Below are 21947 nucleotides of genomic sequence, written 5' to 3'. Positions count from 1 at the left end.
TTTTTTTTTTTTTTAATTAATGTAAAAAATAAATCGCTTTAATAAAGAATTTCTCATACATTGTATTAATTAAGATTTCATTTAAAAACAAAAACATTAATCAGAGTTCCAAATAAATCTCCTAAACTGTTTAAATAAAAAATTGTTAAAAATCTACCTCCAAAATATGCAATTTTTCTAATAAAATTAAAAGTACAGTACCTTACTCGCATAGTATTTAAAAAATCGATAGTGCTGCCATCTACCGGTAACTAAATGTAATACCTGCAATAATATCGTCCATGTGTTCTAAGGCAGCTGCCAAAACTTCACTAGCATCCATATCAAAGACCACCCCACGCTCTTTGAGACTAAACATAAACAATTTAGAAAACCTGAAACAAAAAGAAACAAATATCACAATAAAATACATTTCATAATAAATTTAAATAAATTTATGATTTTTTTTCAAGCTTTTGGCAAAAAAATTTTATTTTACAGTCGATCACAATTAAGATGATCAATCCGAACAACTTTTATGCGCGAACCGAGAACATTTTGTTTCTGCGCATCCACCACACTGCACATTCATTCCTCCAACTAGTGCACGACAACAAACATTGTATTCAGTGCTTCAGCTCCTATAATGGTTATTTGGATAGCCTATATAATATGTATGCAAATTAAATAATTGCCAGTTTCTATTAATTGGATTACTGAAATATGGGAAGGCTCCAAAAGTAGTTCTAAAAGAGCAAAATTTAAAATTTTATGAAAATCCATCCACTGAGAGTCAAGTTATTACATGCGGCCGGATGGACGGACGGACAAAGAAATAATAATTTCCAGATTTCTATTGGTCCCATTTTAATGAAATTTGGAATGCCTTGACAGATCTTTTTAGAAGGCCTAAATATAAAATTTCATGAAAATCCGGCCACTAGGGGTCGCGTTGTTACATGCTGACGAAAGGATGATGGATTGGACACAGGTGCATTATGTGCTAAAGTGCCTAAAAATGTTCCTCCTCAGTTCGTTCACTTTTTCAGATTTTTAAACAAGGGCATTGAGGTGAACGTAACACGGACAACCTAAAGATGTAACCCTTCTATGTCCTTGTTAAAAAATTGGAATGGTGAATAAACCAGGAAATTATAATTTCCTCAATTTTCGCTTTGATACAACAATCTTTTAGGGACAGGGACTATATCATTTGTATGCCTTTGTTTAAAAATCAGGAGAGAACCTGATGGAAAGAGATAATACAGGGAAGAAGAAACAATAATTTCCTGGGTTCGCTCAGTTTTTTAACTTTTAAACAAAGGCATGGGAGGGTATCTTCTATCCCCATAAAGTTACCCTGGTAATCTCATCCTAGAGTTTGCCGAACTCGTATGCAATAATTAAGCCGCACGTTAGTCCTTGTCGGGATCGATAGGTCCATTTGTTTGTATTTGGGGGCGCTTTTCATTCAAATGGAGGGAAAGACTTGCTGCATCTCCCTAAGGACGGCGCTAACAGTGTGCATGGGTTAAAGTAATATTGAAGCATATTTGGAGAGGTGAGCGTGGTGATTGTGCAGGCCGTGGGAGATGCTTAGTCTCAGTTTCATGCTCCACAAACAAGATTAGACAAATCTGGCCATGTGTATCAGATCCTTATCATCTTAAAACATGCCATCGTTTGTGGGAAACAATGTTTGCACCACGGGATGAATCTGGTCACTCAGAATATCAAGGTAATCAATGACAGTAAATCGTCCATTCAGGGTGAAGTTGGACTTAAAGAATACCAAGATTTTGCTAACAAAACCATTTTAGGGTTGGCACAAGCCAGTCAGGATGATCCTTTGGAATTTCCCAAACATAAACTCTCCCTGATGTTTGAAAAAGTGTGAATGATGATTCGTCTGAATATATGACCCGTTTCCAATCATCAAGTATCCAGTTTTTGTGCTCCTTAAACTACTACATCCTCTCTTTCTAGCATTACCATCAGGCTTGGCAATAGCAGCTCTACCATAAAGAATAACCCAAGAGTTCCAAAACATAGTCATGTGCATAGTGTCCCATCAACCAATGGTTCCATTTTCGAGCCGATAAATCTCCCATCAAGAATATTAATGATAGCGTCTGGAAAGAGTGGAATGGAAAAGGATTATGGAACAGGACTTTAGAGTTACCAGCCTGTCAGTGTCCCTACCACAAAGCTCGATATCTGTCCAGTGGCGAATCCAAACTGTTTTTCTAGGGCATGAGCCAATATAATGGTGGTGAATTTTTTGAGGAGGAAGATATATGTTGACAATGCATGTAATTGGCAGCAATAAAATTAAACTCGAAATTAGCATTATCTTTAATTTTTAACCAGCCGTTATATTGGAATATTTTCCAGCTGTATCATCAGCTTTTTGTACACTCCTCTCCACACCTAAGTCTACACTACTTTGGTACATTTAGTTAAATAATTGGTCAATCGTACCATCCTTAATTCGTAGTTTGACACTGAAGAAAGTAGCTTAACGCTGATTAATTAAATAAGAATAATGAGGTGTATTAATTCAAAATACCAAGATAGCCAAACAAAATTGAGCATTTTTCGTCCACGACAGGACTCGAACTTGCAATCTTCTGATTCGAAGTCAGACGCCTTATCCGTTAGACCACGAGGACAACAATTAACAATTTCTTACCCCCCCTCCCACACCTACTTTTTGTACATTTAGTTAAATAATCGTTCCATCCTTAAATCGTCGTTTGGCACTAAAGAAAGTAGAGTAACTGATTAATGAAATAAGAATAATGTAGTGTATTAACTGAAAATCCCAGGATTTGCCAAACAAAATGAAGTACTTTTCGTCCACGACAGGACTCGAACCTGCAATCTTCTGATTCGAAGTCAGACGCCTTATCCATTAGGCCACGCGGACACCGATTAATAACTTCTTATTGTTACTCAATTTTTTACTCATACCCCATCACACCTACGTTTTGTAATATCCACTACTTTCATGTATTTGGTTAAATAATTGGTCAATCTTCTGATTCGAAGTTAGACGCCTTTATCAATTAGGCCAGGAAGACAACGATTAACAACAATTTCTTATTGTTACTCGATTTCTTACTTCCTCCCCCCTCCCACCCTTATGTTTTGTAATATTCATACTATACTGGTGTGCAAAACTTAAGGACCAGTCAGGTTTTCTCCTGTAGCTTCTCATAGGAATGGCCTGGATATGGGAAAATCATACCAAAGGAACCTTGTGAGGTACAGAAATGATAAAGGAAACAACACCGACACAACAACTGAAACAAAACGATACAGAGGGACTTTATTCAAAAATGGCAACATAGCACTGGCTGCCATGATACAGATGCATCACTGCCAAAGATGGAACAAAGGGAAGAGGTGGTCCTCAGTAGGAGATATGTAGGAAAAATGTTGTTGATAAGTTCTTGCGGTAACATCGTCCATTCCTCTGTCAGCGCCATCTTCAGCTGGTGAACATTTTCTGGTGGGTGTGGACGTGCCGCTAGGCGTCTCTCCAGAGCGTCCCATATGTTTTCGATGGGATTTAGATCGGTGGAACGGGTAGGCCAATCCATACGAACAATGTTCTCACTTTCCAAAAGCATATAAACAGCTGCAGTGCGATGGGGTGTGGCGTTACCATCCATACTCGGGGTGTGGCGTTACCATCCATACACGAACTCGGGGCCAATGGCACCTCCGAACAGATGCACATGGGGAAAGATTACCTCAGTACAGTAGCATAGGTACATAGAAGAAACTCTGGAGACCGCCTCAAAAAACAAGTACAGTAGCGTGCACTGGTTACAGTATCTGGAGTTGTGTACGCTCATCCAAGATAACGCCTCCCCAGACGAGAACACCTCGGCCGCCATATCGATCCCTTTCAGTGATGTTTGCGGGGTGATACCAGAATCGCTGCTGAATCTGAATGTACTCTCATCAGTAAAGATCTTGTGGTTGTAACCTTTAGAAATAGTGTTGGTCCTTAAGTTTTGCACACCAGTGTACTTGGTACATTTAGTTAAATAATTGGTCAATCGTTCCATCCTTAATTCTTCACTAAAGAAAGTAGAGTAACACTGATTAATGAAATAAGAATAATGAAGTGTATTAATGGGATTTTCTATCCCAAGATAGCCAAACAAAATGGAGTAGCTTTCATCCACGACAGGACTCGAACCGGCAATCCCCTGATTCGAAATCAGACGCCTTATCCATTAGGCCACGTGGACATGGAGTAACAATTTCTTATTGTTAATTACAAGAAAAAGATTGAAATCTAAATGGAGGACCCTCTCCATCCAGACTGCCTCAATCTTAGGGTGTTTATAATTCTCCCTCCCTTCCAGCTGTTATAAAATAGGAAAACAAGTTCCCGATTTTAAAACAGCGGCAAGGGGGGGGGGATAATACCCTAACTAACACTAACCATAGCGGGTTAGATATGTCATTTTATATTTAACATTATACAAGTATTATATTGGAAGAATTGAGATCATTTATCTCCCCCCCCCCAAAAAAAAGAAAGTGGAATGGCTTTTCACTTATAAGACATATTTATATCTTTTAAAAAATCATGATGATCATTAAGGGGTTTAACAGTCACGGGATTGAACTTCAGTCCACTCAAAGGGCGTGTACTATTGCACTCTTGTTAATGACCACTCGGCGACGTCAGATATATTATCTGGAGTAATATATTTATTTGGTTTAGGTAGTTGTCCTGTTTTTGGGTTTGTGTTTACATTATCCATCAGGAGTTTTAAATGGCTTAAGTCAGTACTCCTTACTATTTGATATTGATATCATCAAAGTCAGAAACCTTCTCTCCTTCCCCTAAAAAAAATTAAACAGGGCACAACTGTGTGCGAGGGTGATTAGAATCAACACAATTGTTTTAAGCTCGATAAAAAATTAAAAAATAGCTCTGAAAGTTGCCAAAGAATAACCCAAGAGTTCGAAAACAGTCAAGCAATTTTCAGTGCACATGGTGTATGCAGTGTTCTATCAACAACCCACCCATCAAGAATCTTAATGATAGCCTCTGAAAGGAGTGGAATGGAATATGATGATGGAACAGGACCTTATAGTTTCCAGCCTGGCGAATCCAAACTGTTTTTCTAAGGAGTCAATATAACAATGGTGAGTTTTTTGAGAACTACGTTTTATAATATGTACTGGTACATTTAGTTAAATGATTGGTCAATCGTTCTATCCTTTGGCACTGAAAAAAGTCGCGTGATGCTGAAATGAGAATAATAATGAAGTGTATTAATTCAAAATCCCAAACAATTGGCCAAACGAAAAGAAGTACTTTCCGTCCACGACAGGACTCGAACCTGCAATCTTCTGATTCGAAGTCAGACAGCTTATCCATTAGGCCACATGGACAACAATTAACGATTGCTTATTGTTAATTATATTTTATCACTTTATACTCAGTGAACAATAGCCCCCAACTTCAAGCCATTTCCTGAGGGATCCCAGCTAGCGCCTCATGCAAATATCCACCCTTGGTTTAATTAATTTTCGGCACGTGTTTTCTGATAAGAAATCCTGGTTTTCGGTGATTCAATATCGAATTGAAAATGAGCTTTATAATTAATCAGATTGGTGGACGACCGGAAGACCGAATTCGACTATTGTACCAGACCAACGGGAAGCATAACAATCCATGGTTGTAGTGGAGTTTTAGAAGCATCAGCGAATAAAGCCATATTGCTGCGAATTTTCCCCCGAGTTTCCTGGGAAAAACCTTGCTATCCTCAAGGTCCATTAAAATTCCTCACGCCACCGACGGACTCGAACTCAGATATTTTCCACCTGGTGTGGGGAGGACGGCGATTCTACCAACTGAGCTACCCACGAGGGCAACAATCCATGGATAACTTTTTCGTATGTCGATTCTTTTCAACTTAATACAAGTCTATTGTATTAAGTTGAAACTTAAGACAAGTCTCCACCGGGTGGAAAAGGCCCGTGTTCGAATCTCGTCGATAACGCGAGGAACATTAGTGGGATTTTTCCCTCCGTGGCTGAGTTAGTCGGTCTGAGGCGTAGATAGCAAGGTTTATTCCCACAGAAACTGTGGTTTTTCATCCAGCAAAACAGACAAATCGACCATAGAACACACGCAACTAACAGCATAAGACACACAGCACGGCAGATGAATTTAAATATTCGGGTAGCCTAATATAATAGTTTGGGGGGTTTGGTTTGGTATTGTATTACATGATTGTTGAAACTGGAACATATGAAACTGCATTAGAAAGACACGAAAATATGGAGTCCTTGTAGAATCAGTGTCAAAATGGCTTGATTTGGTGTTACTATGAAAGGCGCAACGGCACGTTTCGAAATTTGATATTATCTATTAAGGAATTCTTTGACCTTTGTTCACACCACTACAAGATCTGTCACATTTTTTCATCCAGCTGATAAAAAGCGTCGTAAAGTATTAAGCTGAGGTAAACAGAATAGCGCATCTGATGTCTTGACTTCGTCCAGTGTTGTTCAAAGTCCACTTATCTGCCTCCTTTAATAGACATCTAGTAACATTGAAATTCATTTTAAAGAAATAAAAGATAAAATGTGATATCTAAACTACTTGAAACATACACTCAGTGGTCAGAAAATTAAAAACCTTTTACAAGTGGTGTCAAAGATAATTAAACGTATTCAAATATAAGTTTCCACATGGTACGATCACAATTTTCTTGGTATCACATAAATACTGTGCCCTTTCTGGGTGGTGGGGGGGGGGTTCTTAACCGATCCAGTCACAGGGAAGCCAGGTGAATTTTCAGATAGGTGTTGAAGCACATTTAGCAGTAGCCACAATTGAGAAAACAAAAGAATAATGTTGAGGTTTTCTATTCGCTGTACAGTAATAAATAGGAGTCCTCAATGCCCTTAATATTCCATTTTCCTGCATCTAAAGGTAGAGTGAAAAACGTAAAACAAACTATATGTTTTAAGTTATTGAAAGTGTGTTGTCTATTGGCTTGTTAAAAGCTGGAAGGGTGAGCGATATACAGTTCATTTAACATCCTGACAACGTAAATAACTGAAGTCCAATAGGACCCAATTGGGAATTCACAAATGGGGAAATTCCCATTTGGGCTAGTTGGAATTCGCTTGTTTACAAGGACCGAAAGAATACTCTCAGAAATATCCATGACCTGTATAACTTTAAAAATATCCATGACTGGTATATCTGTAAGATTTACCACTCTGGAAATATTCAAGAAGTTAATTCATTTTCACTTATAAAAACAATCTGTCAGTACTTCCCCCAAAGTCTTTGTGGTTTATCCGGTTTTATGCCATCAAAAAACTAAAATCATGCTCTGAATACTAATGAATGTGTCGCTTATCAATTAGTCTCTTGGGACTCCCTGTCCTTGACCATTTGAACGTTCCATCGAACTTCCCTTAATTATTATGCCTGTGTTGTATACTTTTTATTCATTGCACCACCCATTCGTTGAAAGGAATGGTTCCACTTGAAGAAACGTTGCATGCCATTGTTAATAGTAACTATGCATTTCATATTCACTAAAGTCGAAAATAAAGTTCCAGTTTGACGTTCAGACTTTTTTACAATGTAAGGGTTGTTCGAATAGTAGTGGAACCATACATCTTACAAAAAAAATCTTTATTTATCAAGCATTTCATAGTTACATTCCATGAAAGAACAACTGGTGAAGATCCTCATATACTGTGTTTTGAAACAAATAAAAGTCAAGAATATGGAAGGAAGAAATGTTGAAGGACTCCCCATTGTCACTGCTTCCATAACACTTTCAGTACTCTGTAAAGGCCAGATAGTTTGAGTAATGTATGTTTGTGAAGGGTTAATGTAGGTTGTGTTGGCATGTTGCTCATCCGGCCTCTTAGCCTAAGGACCTGTGGAAACTACTAACCCCTAATTACAGTCCTTCACCGCGGGGAGGCGGGCCAGGTCAGTAGGAAGAAATATACTCTGGTGGGACTATAAGGAGATAGTGTGTGGGGATAAAAGAGGGAGAGAACAGTGGCGAAGGTGGCTGCCAGGTCGAAAAGGGGTGACCGTAGGGGGGGGGGAAACCTCTGGAGTAGGAAGTCCATCCTGCTCCAGAGAAGAGCTAAAGTGATGGTGGGCTAGCCACAGGCGAAAGTGGGATTTGGGAGTCTACCTATGGGGGAGTAAAGATATAGAGAAAGGATCCCTATAGTAGTGAAAAGGAGGGGAGAATAGAGTGGGGTAGGGGAGGAAGTGAAAGTAAAGAGGTAAATGTAGGTGGAATTATCCACCTTAGGGATTTGAACAGTGGGTAGATAGGGAAGGGGAATCCAGGTGGCCATGGAAATAAAGATCATGGGTAAGCCCACGAGGTTACCACGTGGACATCGATATCCCACACCTTTGAGAAGGGGTATCAGCATCCTACGCCCAGTGGGGTGTCAGCAGCATCCAGAGACTGGCAAAAACACTGACATCCTGGTTCTAGGAATGCATAGACCAGCAAGGGAGAAGATCTCCAGGCCTAGGGACTACCTGCAGTGTCCCAGTCATCTCATATATGATAATAAGGCAAGGGCCACCCAGTAGGACACCTAGAACTACTAAACAATTCATTCTAGACGACAGGCATGAGGTCCCTGGCCGTCTCGGGGGTTGTCTGCATCCTGAAATAAGTCATTATTGTCTTTTATTTATACAGGGTACATCTATTTCTGAGTTCCCCTGTGATCCCATCAAATCAGTGCTGCCAGAGTATCCTGGCAAACATCTTACGCTGTAACAGCGTCAGCATCCCACACCCAGTGGTGTCAGCACTAGTTTAGTCAAAATGGTCCTTTGAATAGACAGGGTAGCTCGTGGTGTTGAGGTGGCCTGGTGTGTCCAAGGCCCCAAGTCTAGTGTCAGCAAATGGTACCACGAGTAGCTCATCCAGGAGATCTACTCCAGGATCTAATCCCACGCTGTGACAGTGTAAGCATCCTACACCACCAGGGTTTAGCAGTCAAAACTGGATGATGTTAGAACTGGGTGATCCAGTTAAGGTAATTATTTAGACAGTAGCGCTTAAGTTGGTCACTGCCAGAGTCTCGGACTCTTTGGGTTCCATTCATATTTATTCGGCGAAATTTGAATACCGCCTCTGTGTATTAAGTCAGCGCTTTGTAATAATGCTCCTTTGTGACAAAAAGGTGCTCGTGACAATGTGGCAGATCACGTATCTTTGAAATTAAGCGACGCCTGCGATCCTCATAATGTGGGCAGTGATACTTAACATGCTCCCACCTTTCACTTTCGCCACAGTTACATGTAGGATCATCAGTAATTCCCAGAGGGGTCAGTTTATCCCTGAAGGATCCATGCCCGTGATAAGGCAAATCACATACGTCTGGGGAAAATCCGAGCTGTGTAAGATTTACTAGTATGGCAGGGAGCTCATTACACTCAATTCTTTTCTTGTTGTTCTTGGGTTTTAGGAGCATCAGTGACTAAGTCCATTACAAAAAACCAGAGTTCCCGGGAGAAAAAACCATGCTACCATCGCCTGAGACTGATTAACGCGGCCATGTTGTGAAAAAGGCTCATAAAAATCCCTCCCGTTATCGACGGGATTCGAACTCAGGTCTTTTCCACCCGGTGTGGAGAGGACGACGATCCTACCAACTATGTCTGTACAAGACAAATCTTTTGTCTCTAACAGATCAAAAATACAGTATACATGATTATAATTTTTAAATTAGTTTTTTTTTTTATAATCATTGCAAGTAACAGGTTTTAGAAAAATTTCTTATAGTATTTTATATAGGTACTATTTCCTTGACACCATGTGCTGTAGTCTCCTATGGATTCACCTTGGGATTTTTTTTTTCAATTTCAGTCAATGATGTTGCTCATATACATTGGTGTGTAAAATTTAAGGACCAGTCAGGTTTTCACCTGTAGTTTCTCATAGGAGTGGCCTGGATATGGGAAAAGGATACCAAAGACCTCGTGAGGTACAGAAATGATGAAGGAAACAACACCGACACAACGGAAACAAAACAGTACAGAGGAACTTTATTCAAAAATGGCAACATAGCACTGGCTGCCATGATACAGCTGCATCACTGCCAAAGATGGAACAAAGGGAAGAAGTGGTCCTCAGTAGGAGATATGGCCACCCCTAAAGATATGGCCAATGTAGTCTTTGCACCGCCTGTCATACTTAGAACAATGTTGTTGACAAGTTCTTGCGGTAACATCATCCATTCCTCTGTCAGCGCCATCTTCAGCTGGTGAACATTTTCTGGTGGGTGTGAACATGCCGCTAGGCGTCTCCCCAGAGCGCCCCATATGTGTTCGATGGGATTTAGATCGCCAGAACGGGCAGGCCAATCCATACGAACAATGTCTTCACTTTCCAAAAGCATATCACAGCTGTAGTGAAATGGAGTGTAGCGTTATCATCCATAAACACGAACTCGGGGCCAATAGCACCTCGGAACAGACGCATATGGGGAAGGATTACTTCAGTACAGTAGCGTGCACCGGTTACAGTACCGCCTTTCAATATCTACAGTTGTGTACGTCCATCCCAGACGAGAACATCTCGACGGCCATATCGATCCCTTTCAGTGATGTTTACGGGGTGATATCGTGTGCCAACCTCCAGCCAGATAAGCTGACGTCCAGAATCGCTGCTGAGACTGAATCTACTCTCATCAGTAAAGAGTACCTTAAGTAAAGATTTTGTGGTTGTAACCTTTAGAGATAGCGTTGGTCCTTAAGTTTTGCACACCAGTGTACTTGCATATTATACTATATTCCCAGTCGTATTACTAGTACAACCAAGGTTACGATATGTCGGCATACCCTGTCCGAGCTGTGCATAGTCTATAGCCAATTTTTCTTTGAGAGTTAAAAAACCCCAGAGGGAAAAAAACAACCCTGAGGAGGAAATTACTATTCTATTATCGGTTTAGTGACTGAATTCAGACCTAGATTTTTCCACGTGAATGTGGAAAAGTCTGGAAGTAGAGAAAATGTGGAAAGATTCATAGTCCATTAGACCTTCCTGGGATTAAGAAGTGATAATGAACGCCTATGAGCCAGGAAGGTCCAATGGGCTGCGAAAGTAGGTGGACATCACATCGCCGGTTGTCGATGTGTGCAATTGCTGAAGCTTAGGCCATCCGAAGGCAACCATCGAAGATGTTATCATGAAATGGAAGCATGACGGTACTTGTGCTATCCAGCAACGCATAGGATGGCTACTAAAGCTCAGTGCGCATGAGTGTAGTCCCAAAACACTGCACCTAGTATACTGGACGAGAACACCCAGGTATGCACCAACGTTAAAATGATAATCATGTAGTGGTTCGCCCAAAAATTTTGATAGAGAATACAATTCATGTGTCTAGCACTGTTTTACTCGAATTTATTCGTATTTTCATGGGTACTCATTTAAAATGATTATCCTGCAGCAGAAAGTGGATTTACTGCCTGAAGACCTTGTAAACGGCATGGAAACTCGTCGTCAGAATCATTTGGCTGTCAGGGATCACATTCCCTATTAAACCCCTGAATTATGAAGCGTGCCAACTCAATTTTGAGTAGTTAAGCCCTCGTGATTATTGTCCGTGAAAACAGACATACAGTATTTCTTTTAAAATTAAAAATAATCCAATCTTACAAAATATTTGGTCGAATTCCTTAAGTATATATTTTTTTGATAGCTCAGATGTTCTCAACAACTTTTAAAATAGTATTTTCATTTCGTAATCTGAAATGCAGGATATTTTTAATATTTATCCTTTTTTCTTCCCCCAAAACGATTCTTGATTTCTTCAGAGGTCACCGGAAAAATTTCTAGGAGTCCTAACTAGGAGTACCTTTCGGTAAGATTTAGAGTAATCCGTAGAATATGAATTTTTTTTGGTAAATCTCCAGATTAGGGTACCCCGTCCAACATGGCGGCTAGCAAAACAGTGGGAAAGCAGTGATTGACAGTTGTGACTCTGCCCACTGATCTCCTAGGTTGATATGCTTAAGGTGTTTTCCCCCATTCATCCCCCTTGTAGAAAAAAACCTATCCGAAGTCACCTGTGTGGCTGCATCCAGGCTTCTACACAACCTTCATGCTGACTGGCCACGGGCCCTTTAATAACAAACTCGCCACTCTGGATATACTCCAAGATCCAAACTGTCCTTGTGGTGGAGAAAGAGAAAGATGGGAGCATCTGATGTACCAGTGCCCCATATACGAGGACCTGCGGGGAATCTTCATAACGAGACTAAGATTCATACCCCAACGGCAAGAACATCACATATTGGATTCAAGGGACGAATACCAAATCCTGTCCAGATTTGCCTGGGACCTCTTCACAAGACGAAGAACTCGAAATGCGATCAGGAACTGACGAGAAGATCCACTGAAGAGAATGTCGTAAGCAAAGCCACACAAGGACAAGACATCCCAAGAGACATCGAGTATGGCCGACCGGGCTAGCCGGGTGGGTAAGTGCCTGCCTGGGAACCTAAAGGTCGCGGGTTCGAATCCCGCCTCGGGCTTGGATCAGAGTAGAAAATGCAAAAACCTTGTGAGGTGCAATATGGCCACAATCCTCCTGAGCACTCAAAGACAAATTGAGATAACCTGACCCAGCCAAATAACGATGGTGGACGCAGGGCCTGGCTCACAGTGATTCGCCACCAGCTGAGACAAATAAGGAACCAATCTCCCTAAAGAAAACACCCAACGCAGGAATAAGAAAACAAAAGGACAGGGCTAGCCCCATAAATGATGCAGCTAGAAACGACAAAACAAAGTGCAGCTTAATTGCCAAATGCCATATGGCGACTTGAAGAGGGCACCCTAGCCCCCTTCATCTTTGAATTACATTTCTCTGAGGGGAAAGGAGGAGTGGGGTTTTTTCGTCTCCTCCCCTCCTCGCCACCCCCACTTTTCCTCTCTAGTGGTGTATGGGCCTGCCCCACTGAAACCAGAGGCCACCTTCTCTATTGGCCCAATACTTCTGCCTTTCTCCCCCCCAGTCTTCAGTCTCCCTCCCCTCTCCATCTGTACGCTAGTGAAAACCCCACACACCTAAATTTAAGCATGTAAAATCACCTTTCGTCCATATTTTGGCCTTTTCAAATTCAAGCGACACCACCCTCACGCAATCGATTAGTTACAATTTTTATTTTATTTTAGCTCCTAAAAAAAATTACGCGGCAGGACCTGCCAGAGTAACTGAGTCTACTGGGTTCCTGGTCTGCCTCCACGGGGCGAAAGTGGGGCAACGTTGTGCCTCCGCAGGGGTCCTCCAACGGTTAAACGACCAGATGAACAACGGTACATGACATCACACAAATACAAAGCCCACACACTTTTAAATCTCTGACATTTCCCAGTGAACTGGTACACCCACAATGAAAGCAACGCGGAGATGGGGGAAACCCCTGGTACCGTTAGACATCAATACACTTTCACTTTCCCCCCACTTGCCGCTGTTTCAATCATCATTCAATCACAGAACTCGACCGTCAATCACAGTGCTGAGTGGGAGGTGGCTTCACCTGTCAATCACTTCTTTCCTCGCCATGTTGGACGGGGTACCCTGATCTGGAGTTCAGCCTTTTTTTTATATACTACTAAACTTATCGCTATATTAATTACATTTACCAGCACAAGTTCCCTAAAATTTATTTCAATAAATTCAAATTTTTAAAATTCTTTTATTACGAAATTAACACTATGGTTGATTACTGTTAAGCAATGAAACAATACAAGTTATTTAAAAACAAAAATTCGTACAATACTTGAATTTAAGTTTATTATTTAAATTATCGAAATTTAAATTTAGTATTATCTTGAATTTAAGCTTAATGTTTCTTTGCAACATCTTTCGGTTAAACTTTAGAAAAAGTCCCAACAATAGGAAATGATTGTCAGATGTCGCTCAGCCCACTACTTCGCGCTGATTGGCTGCTAATCACCACGATTTTGAGCTGGAATGAATGTCATTCTGCAAGCGTGTAGAGCCGGCAGAAATACAATATATAGGCTTGTAAACCTTGGACAACGGTTCACTCTAACACAAAATCATGGTGAATAGCAGCCAATCAGCGTCGCTGAATTACATGCGGACATCATTTGCTGTTGCAAAGATCCATGGACTTGGTCATTCCAGATCTTTTGCTTATTTGGTTGGTTAAAGTTCAGAAAAAGACTCCTACCCATGGATCTTTGCTACAGCAAATGATGGCCAGATGTTGCTTCGCGCTGATTGGCTGCTAATCACCACGATTTTGTGTTAGAGTGAATGCCATTCTCCAGTTCTGTAATGGACTTGTCTGTAATCTTTCTGTTCAATAAAACATAGTGAAAAATCTTTTATCCATTACACTACTAGCCCAGTTATTATTGTACTTATACAGTAATATCCTGATGTACAATGTCAGCTGGTCATTTGCGCAGGCGCATCAATTACTTTATTTCGTATTTAAAAATAAACTAATTAAATTCTCGTTAATACCATGAACTGGATTCGTGGTTGAGATTTTTCAATTGATACACGATTTATGTTTGTAGATGCAAAACTCAAAACGTGAACAAACATATATTCGAGGACAGTTTTGATAATGTATAATAGATTTATATTTTATATTATATTTAGATAAAAAATATTTTATATATTTCATTGATTTGTACTCAGCACTAATGATAAGTTAATGATTGGTTGTCCAATAAAACTAAGCCAAATTAACAATATGTCGAACGTTATTTATCGAACACGACTGCCTAAGCTGAACTTGGCAGATGTTTAACCATGGATTTCTTGAGGCAATGGGTGTGTCACAAGATGACATTACTGTAAATGTTAACATGGTGCATACTTGCGCTCCGGAAGACATGATATGCTCCACAGTGCACAACGTCATTTGGCGTCTAGACGGTGATTAATGAAGAAAGACACCTGGAACAGCATTGCGCCATCTAGTAGCAGTCTATTTTGCACGATACACGGGCGTTCGGTTTCCCGTTTGAATGCTAGACAACTCCGTTTATATGAATTTGGTCTTATGCAGGCCACTGAAGCTATCGGACATCTCACATCTGTTAAAATGAACACAGATCTTTACATGTTTGGATGGGAGTAGTAAAAGATTGAGTAGGATCTTTTCCTTATATTTGAGAATGAGATGGCATGCTTTGTTTTGTGTACAGGCACTTATGTAAATAAAAGACATAGTAGTTGTTGTTGTAGTAGGGTTTAGGAGCATTAGCGATTAAGGCCATATTGCTCCATATTGTCTGTAAAATGCATGTGTTCTGTGGTGAGTTTTCTGTTTGCTGGACGAAAAACCCGAGTTTCCGGGAGAATAAACCATGCTACCGTCGCCTGAGATCGACTAACTCAATCACGTTGTGAAAAAGGCCCATAAAAACTATTCACGTCATTGACGGGACTCGAACTCAGTTCTTTTCCACCCGGTGTAGAGTGGACGGTGATTCTACGTACTGTGCTACTCACGAGGGCTTGTTTTCTTGCATCGTTTCCCACTATCATTACTAAATAATTTCTGTATTTTTTATTATAAAATGGACAAAATCTCAATCAAAAAGAAGAAAATGGAAAAATGTGAATTAAAAAGCGAACAAATATAAAAGCGGAAGTGCAGGTTTACCAAATTTATTGGAATAAATTCTAGATCTTTTGTTTTGTGGTTTGCTTTTATGCATTACTGCAGACATCTTTCTTTTCAAAGACCAACAGCAATCTTCCATGACGTTTATAGTCCCTTTCTATGATGTCTCCTTTATCTCCTGGTGGAATCGTTCACCTTATTCCTTAGTGAGCAACAAGGATTTTTAAAAGGTCTGTGTGGGAGTACAAGAAAGTGACCGTAAAGCTCAATCTTACATTCTAATTTTTAAAAATTTTGAGCATATTATTTTCAGCAAAATTTTCGTAAATGACATATTTCTCGCTCCCCAAGAAATTCTGAAAATTTTTAGTCCAATCTATTCTCCTATTCAATTGTAATTATGGCTCAGACTGTTCGTCTGAAGTTAACTTTCTTATCTGCGGCCTAATGGAAATGCCCTCTATGAATCTTGCAACAGATAAACTTGGAGATTTACTGCTTAGATACTTAGATGAGTTCTCATTCTTATCGAAATCATTTACAAATTGTTTCATTGACTTTAATTTGATATTAAGTAGCAGTAACAGGTCTTTTGTTGGGTCCCCCACACGTTCACATTCAATACTTTTTGAAACCTGTAGAAGGCTGTCTGTGCAAACCACTGGTTCTTGGTTCAATGATGACTTGTGCTCTTCAGTTCCGTTCACATATTGAAAGTTTAGTGTAACCTGATTGCTGATCCAAAATACACAGATCTTCAAGTTTCGACAAAGTAGCCAATTACGAAGAAGGTTGAGGTTTCATACGTCTCCTTTAAGTGAACGGAATGTACAATTTGAACAGAAGTACATGTGTTCCTCTTGTGAAGGACAACGCGTTTCAGACTGTTATTGAGAATGTGATAAACAATTTTCACTCATTTGGTTCATATCGTGAAAGCTCCTATGCATTCATTAATCTGAGAATACTGCTATATACAAGTGAATCTTCCTGAGAAAGGGATGAAATAAACTCCTCCTAAAAGCTCTGTAGCAAGAAAATAATATCACCGGAGCGATAGAGAGAGAGAGAGAGAGAGAGAGAGAGAGAGAGAGAGAGAGAGAGAGAGAGAGAGAGAGAGAGAGAGAGGGAGAGGAAGAGGGAAAGGGTGGGTTTTTAACTTTGAGTCCTGATCTCCGGATCTCTGCAGATGAATTTGGAGACCCAAATCCTCATCAAATCATTTAGTTCGTTTTGTGCGAACTGCTATGGTTCACACAATATAGTTTTTATTCGTGTTTTATCCAGAAATCTTTTCATTCGCAAACAATTTTTATGCTGGTCCAAAGATAGTATAATTTAGTAATATATACATGCAAAAACTGTTTCTCAGCTGTTTCCCTTAATTTATATGGTGATAGCGATTGCCGCCATAAAATTATATTCAGAATCTGGTGATGAAACTGCATTGAAATTTCTCGTGGAGAAGATAGAGAGACAAATCAGTTCTGTGAGTGAGTCATATTAAACAGATAATAGAATCAGATAAAAAAAATTTATTTTTTATTTTTAGTGTTGTAGCCTTGCGATTTAGATAAGAAAATTAGCAATAATCTCTGAGTCTTTTCAGTTCAAACTAGACCATTAGAGATTACTTCTCATTTCCTCAGTGAGCAACAAAGATCATGGTCTAATGTGAAAGACATTTTCTTTTCTTAAGTCTATTTCTTCCCTAATTATTCTTGGCAACCAAGTTTCATTCAGAGATACGCACAATAACATTTTTTTTTTTAATGAATCATAATGTAGTAGTAGAGGTATGTGATGCAAGAAAGCAAGTGTATGAACTTAAAAAAAAGACAATTTCACACATCCATTCCTTCTAAAATTTGTCCAGTTCTTCCTTGAATTTATTTAAGCTATCAACTTCCACAACGACAGATGGAAGTTTGTTCCAGCAATTAACTACCTGCTGGCTAAACGCAAATTTCCACACATCTATTCTACAATGTTAATAGTAGAACAGTAATATTTTTCCATTATGCACTTTTTTTACAATGAAGTTAGTGTATCAAAATGTGGCAGACATTTAAGCAGCATTTCTTGCGACAGTGCCCTTCAAAACTTAAAACAAAAACTGATAATTACCTAATTCTGAATAACTATTTCATTTATTATCTTTAAAAAGGGCAATTACCAAGGGGAAAAAACTATAAACTAAGAATTTTAATGAAATATGACGAAATGCGGTTATGACAAACTTTAATCTTTTACACTACTTATGTTTTCAGGACAGGGAAACGGATAAACACCCAAGATTCATACCAGTTTACCATTCAGGGAAACATTGGGGCTTGCACAACTGAAGTAGCTTCTTGCCCTGGTCAAATATAGACTAGCATCAGTCCTCAATGTATTTTCAGATATACTCTACGGCCTGGAGTAATTTGCACACTATGACTATCACACTGTATAATAAACTGACAAAAAATTAAATACATCATTAACCACATATGCGTTTTCACAGCAGTGCAAAAAATGAAGTCAGTTTTCCTAATGCCACTATAGCAAAATGACAAAGATAATTTAAATAACAATTTAAATCATCTCCGTAATATAATATAATAATTTATCTGATTATTAAGTTAATATTATTATCTATTTATTATTATAATAATAATTATTATTATTAATTTATTAATTTATTTATTTTACCTGCCGTCGTAAGTATTTTAACACACTGCCTCAAGAGGACGCTAGCTGTTAAAAAGCAACAATTTCTAGAGAGGAGATAAACAAGCTGATAGTAACAGAAATCATAAAACTTGTTTTATACAATAGGAAACTTCTAGAACTAGTGCGCGTGTGTGCAATAGAGAGAAAGAAAGACAGAGAAAGAAAGTTTAATAATACTATGATTACGACATGAATGGTAGCGTATATTCATGTAATGAGCTTTTGTCACGCTAACATTAACCACAGTTTCCCTTCTGACTTTTATCAGGAAGAACATTTCGTATTCTTAATTGTGTCATTTAAGTTTTCTCTAATATTGTTCTACGCTATAATATTAGGATATGAATTTGCATAGACAATATTAAAATTGCGTAAGGGTAAAATGCTTCCGCTAGGAATTCGATAATTACACTAAGCAAGTTGACGTAATGTAAAACAGTTGGATGACGCCATGTTGTTAATTTACTCTTTCGTCACGAAAACAATACATAGTTGCTTATCAACGTATGACACAATTCTTTCATTTTCATACACCTTCAGTAATGAAAATAATAATAATATTTATATAGTAGAGTTCAGTTAAGTTAATTTCAAAATTTCACCTTCAAGGATAGGGGGAGTTGTGCGATTCTAGTGATTATCTGGTTGCCAATAGCTACTGTACATTGGAACAGATAAGAAATAACTACTTGAAAAAAAATATATATATAAAAAACCACTTTTGTAAACGAAATAATCATCACAAAACTCTCGTAACAAAATAGTAATTATACGAGATGATGTTATTTTGTATAACAGATTTTATTTTTTATTTTTTAACGAATTATTTTTTCCATATTTTAGAACAGAAAAACACTTGATTTAATATTAAGAAAAACAGTCCAATTAACATTCCTGGAATCGGGGCCGTTCTAAGGCATTCCTGCAAGAGGCACAAAATATGAAATAAATAGCAGATGAAGAGTTAGAGGTTCTTTATTCCTCAGAAAGTTTTGAAAAGGGAATATAAAAAACGGATACAAAATTCTGCATTTTTCCCCCCAATGTATTCGCACCAAAGTTCAATACAGTTATTGTATGAGTGGGCGATCATTTAATTCGCGGACTGGTGCAAAATCTTATCTTAATTATCATCATCTGAATCTTCTATGGATTTCTCCTTCTCTCCCTTGAACTTTACATATTTTGGCCCCCTTCGTACCACGCATTAAATGCTTCTTGCAAGCCATTTTTCAAAAGAATGCGAAGTGTTTCCGTTGTGGCTCTGGAGGCATCGTTGTGTAGGACGCGAAACGCTTGCCATTCAGAGCTTTCTTTAGACGCGGAAACAGGAAGAAATCACACGGGGCTAAGTCCAGTGAATAAGGGGGATGTGGCACATATAGTAATCATCATTGCCTGCCCAATGACAAAGACTAATGGATTAACAGTAGCCACTGGCAGAGGTGAAAGAGATTCTTGCACCGCTTCTATTGGAATGAGCAGAAGCCTGAAAAACAAGATGCAGGATATTTCAGAGACTGCTGGGAGTCATTGTGATACAAGTAAACACATGGGTTGTGTTAGGGTAGCTAAGAATAGAAACAAGTGCAGGTATACTTGCGTGTACACCAATGCTAGGAGTTTAGTAAATAAATTTGATGAATTTGAGGTATTGCTGGAGTTTGAGGACGAGCGTTTCCTGTGCGGACGTGCCTTTCTGCCGCTACTGGAACAGAGAAGTTTTTTTCTGATTTACTTTCTGCTTTATTAGTTTAAATTGACATATTAACTTATTTCTAGAGTAGCTTTATATTCCTATTTACGGTACTTAAAGTTAAAGTAACTTAGATAGAGAGTTGTAGGTATTACTTAGTATCTGAAAGGGTATCAAATACACGTGTTTACCGTTCATAAACAGCCGCCATTGTTACGTGAAAATTAATCAGTAAATCTATTAATCTTGTCGAACTTCATTGGCAATTAAATTGTACTTTTAACTATACATATAACCACTTAGGTTACGGAACATAAATAATTAGTAAAAATAAATAATTACTACATAACTTGATACGGAAGTTATATAAAGGGACTTCGTAGATAACACTCGTTACTGAAACGCAATACAGCATATCCGGAATTCGATAGCATTAGCTTTGTATAGTATAGTGCATAATATAATATTGTCAATTAATCAGTAGATCTATTAATCTTGTTAAACTTCATTGTCAATTAAATTGTTCTTTTAACTATATATAACGACTTAGAGTACAAACGTAACAAATAATTAATACATACTTGATACGGAAGTTATATAAAGGGAACTCGTAGATAACACTCGATACTGAAAAATAAATATAGCGTTATAACTGTGTTAAGATACAAGTTTAAGGTTTTAATTTTGTTCTGAAATTGTAATTTTACTGACATTTTAATCGAAATCATGACTCTGACCAGAGCAGCAAAGCAAAAGGCTCAAGCTAATGGGAGTGCTGTGACTCAGGGGAGAACTGAGGGGGGCAGTTGCCCTCTGAATCACAGCCTTTTAAGGTGCACTGTTTGCTTGATGTTTGCGGAGCAATCGGGTACGGTACATGATACTGCCATGGGGGATGTCTTTGTGTGTGCACGATGCAAGGAGTGCAAGGAAATTAGGCGACAACTCGGCGTTGTCATGGGCCTATATGAGACCTTGAAGGACAGGGTGGATGCCCTCGAAGGAAATAAATTGAGGGGCCCATCAAGCTCTCAGCTGCCCACATCAACGCCAGAGCTGGCACTTGGTCATCTTGCAACACAGAGGCAGCCCCCAAGGCAGAATGCGCTGGTCCCACAGGAACTAGTAGTTGTTGGTGACTCTATTGTCAGGGAAACAGGGAACATGCTTTGTAAAAAGGATAGGTGGAACAGGACCAGGGTATGTCTGCCAGGGGCAAGGGTTGATGACGTTGTAGAGCAGATATCATCTTTTAAGGGCACAAAAGGTGATATAGTTGTACACGTTGGCACTAATGACATTAAGAGTAGGAGACCAGCGGAATTACTTAACAAGTACAGGTCACTGTTGAAAAAAAGCCGTGAAGTAGGGTTAATTTTGAAAGTGTCTGAAATTCTGCCCAGACACGATAGGAGGGAGTATATGATGAGAGCCTTGTCGATCAATTCGGCCCTGGAAAGATTGTGCAAGGCTCAAGGGGTAGAATTTTTTTCAGCCTGGAATGTACTTGTTAACAGGAGAGATTGCTTCTACAGGGATGGGATACACTTAAATAGAAAGGGTGCAAGAATATTTGCTGATGCTATCGAGGCAGTGTTAGGTGGGTCGGAAAACTGCTAGCTTGGGGGGAGACAAAGACTAATGGATTAACAGTAGCCACTGGCAGAGGTGAAAGAGATTCTTGCACTGCTTCTATTGGAATGAGCAGAAGCCTGAAAAACAAGATGCGGGATATTTCAGAGACTGCTGGAAGTCATTGTGATACAAGTAAACACATGGGTTGTGTTAGGGTAGCTAAGAATAGAAACAAGTGCAGGTATACTTGCGTGTACACCAATGCTAGGAGTTTAGTAAATAAATTTGATGAATTTGAGGTATTGCTCAAAACAT

General features: G+C 39.1%; 1 protein-coding gene and 2 non-coding genes across 4 annotated transcripts in view; all 3 read right to left on the bottom strand.

Annotated features, from left to right (window-relative positions):
• Positions 1 to 21947, bottom strand: part of LOC150079885 (liprin-beta-1-like) — a 179139-nt gene that overhangs the window by 144116 nt on the left and 13076 nt on the right. The window contains exons 1-2 of one of the 2 annotated variants that reach the window (XM_090382235.1): positions 18341 to 18403; positions 265 to 374 (exon numbers count right to left, since the gene is read on the bottom strand). In XM_090382235.1, coding sequence (XP_090238361.1) covers positions 265 to 358 — 94 coding nt within the window. In that variant the 5' untranslated portion in view covers positions 359 to 374; positions 18341 to 18403. Of the gene's footprint in view, positions 1 to 264; positions 375 to 18340; positions 18404 to 21947 lie in introns of those variants that run through there. The other variant, XM_090382234.1, reaches the window with a different exon arrangement.
• TRNAR-UCG (transfer RNA arginine (anticodon UCG)) lies at positions 2836 to 2908 on the bottom strand. Its single transcript has one exon. It is a non-coding gene; the product is annotated as a tRNA-Arg (tRNA).
• TRNAR-UCG (transfer RNA arginine (anticodon UCG)) lies at positions 5331 to 5403 on the bottom strand. Its single transcript has one exon. It is a non-coding gene; the product is annotated as a tRNA-Arg (tRNA).

The sequence above is a fragment of the Mastigoproctus giganteus genome, chromosome 10 (assembly GCF_048544385.1).
Source record: "Mastigoproctus giganteus isolate SK-2022 chromosome 10, ASM4854438v1, whole genome shotgun sequence".
Taxonomy (NCBI): Eukaryota; Metazoa; Arthropoda; class Arachnida; order Uropygi; family Thelyphonidae; genus Mastigoproctus; species Mastigoproctus giganteus.
The sequence above is the reverse complement of the archived record's forward strand: the minus strand, read 5'-3'. Positions and strand labels throughout refer to the sequence as shown.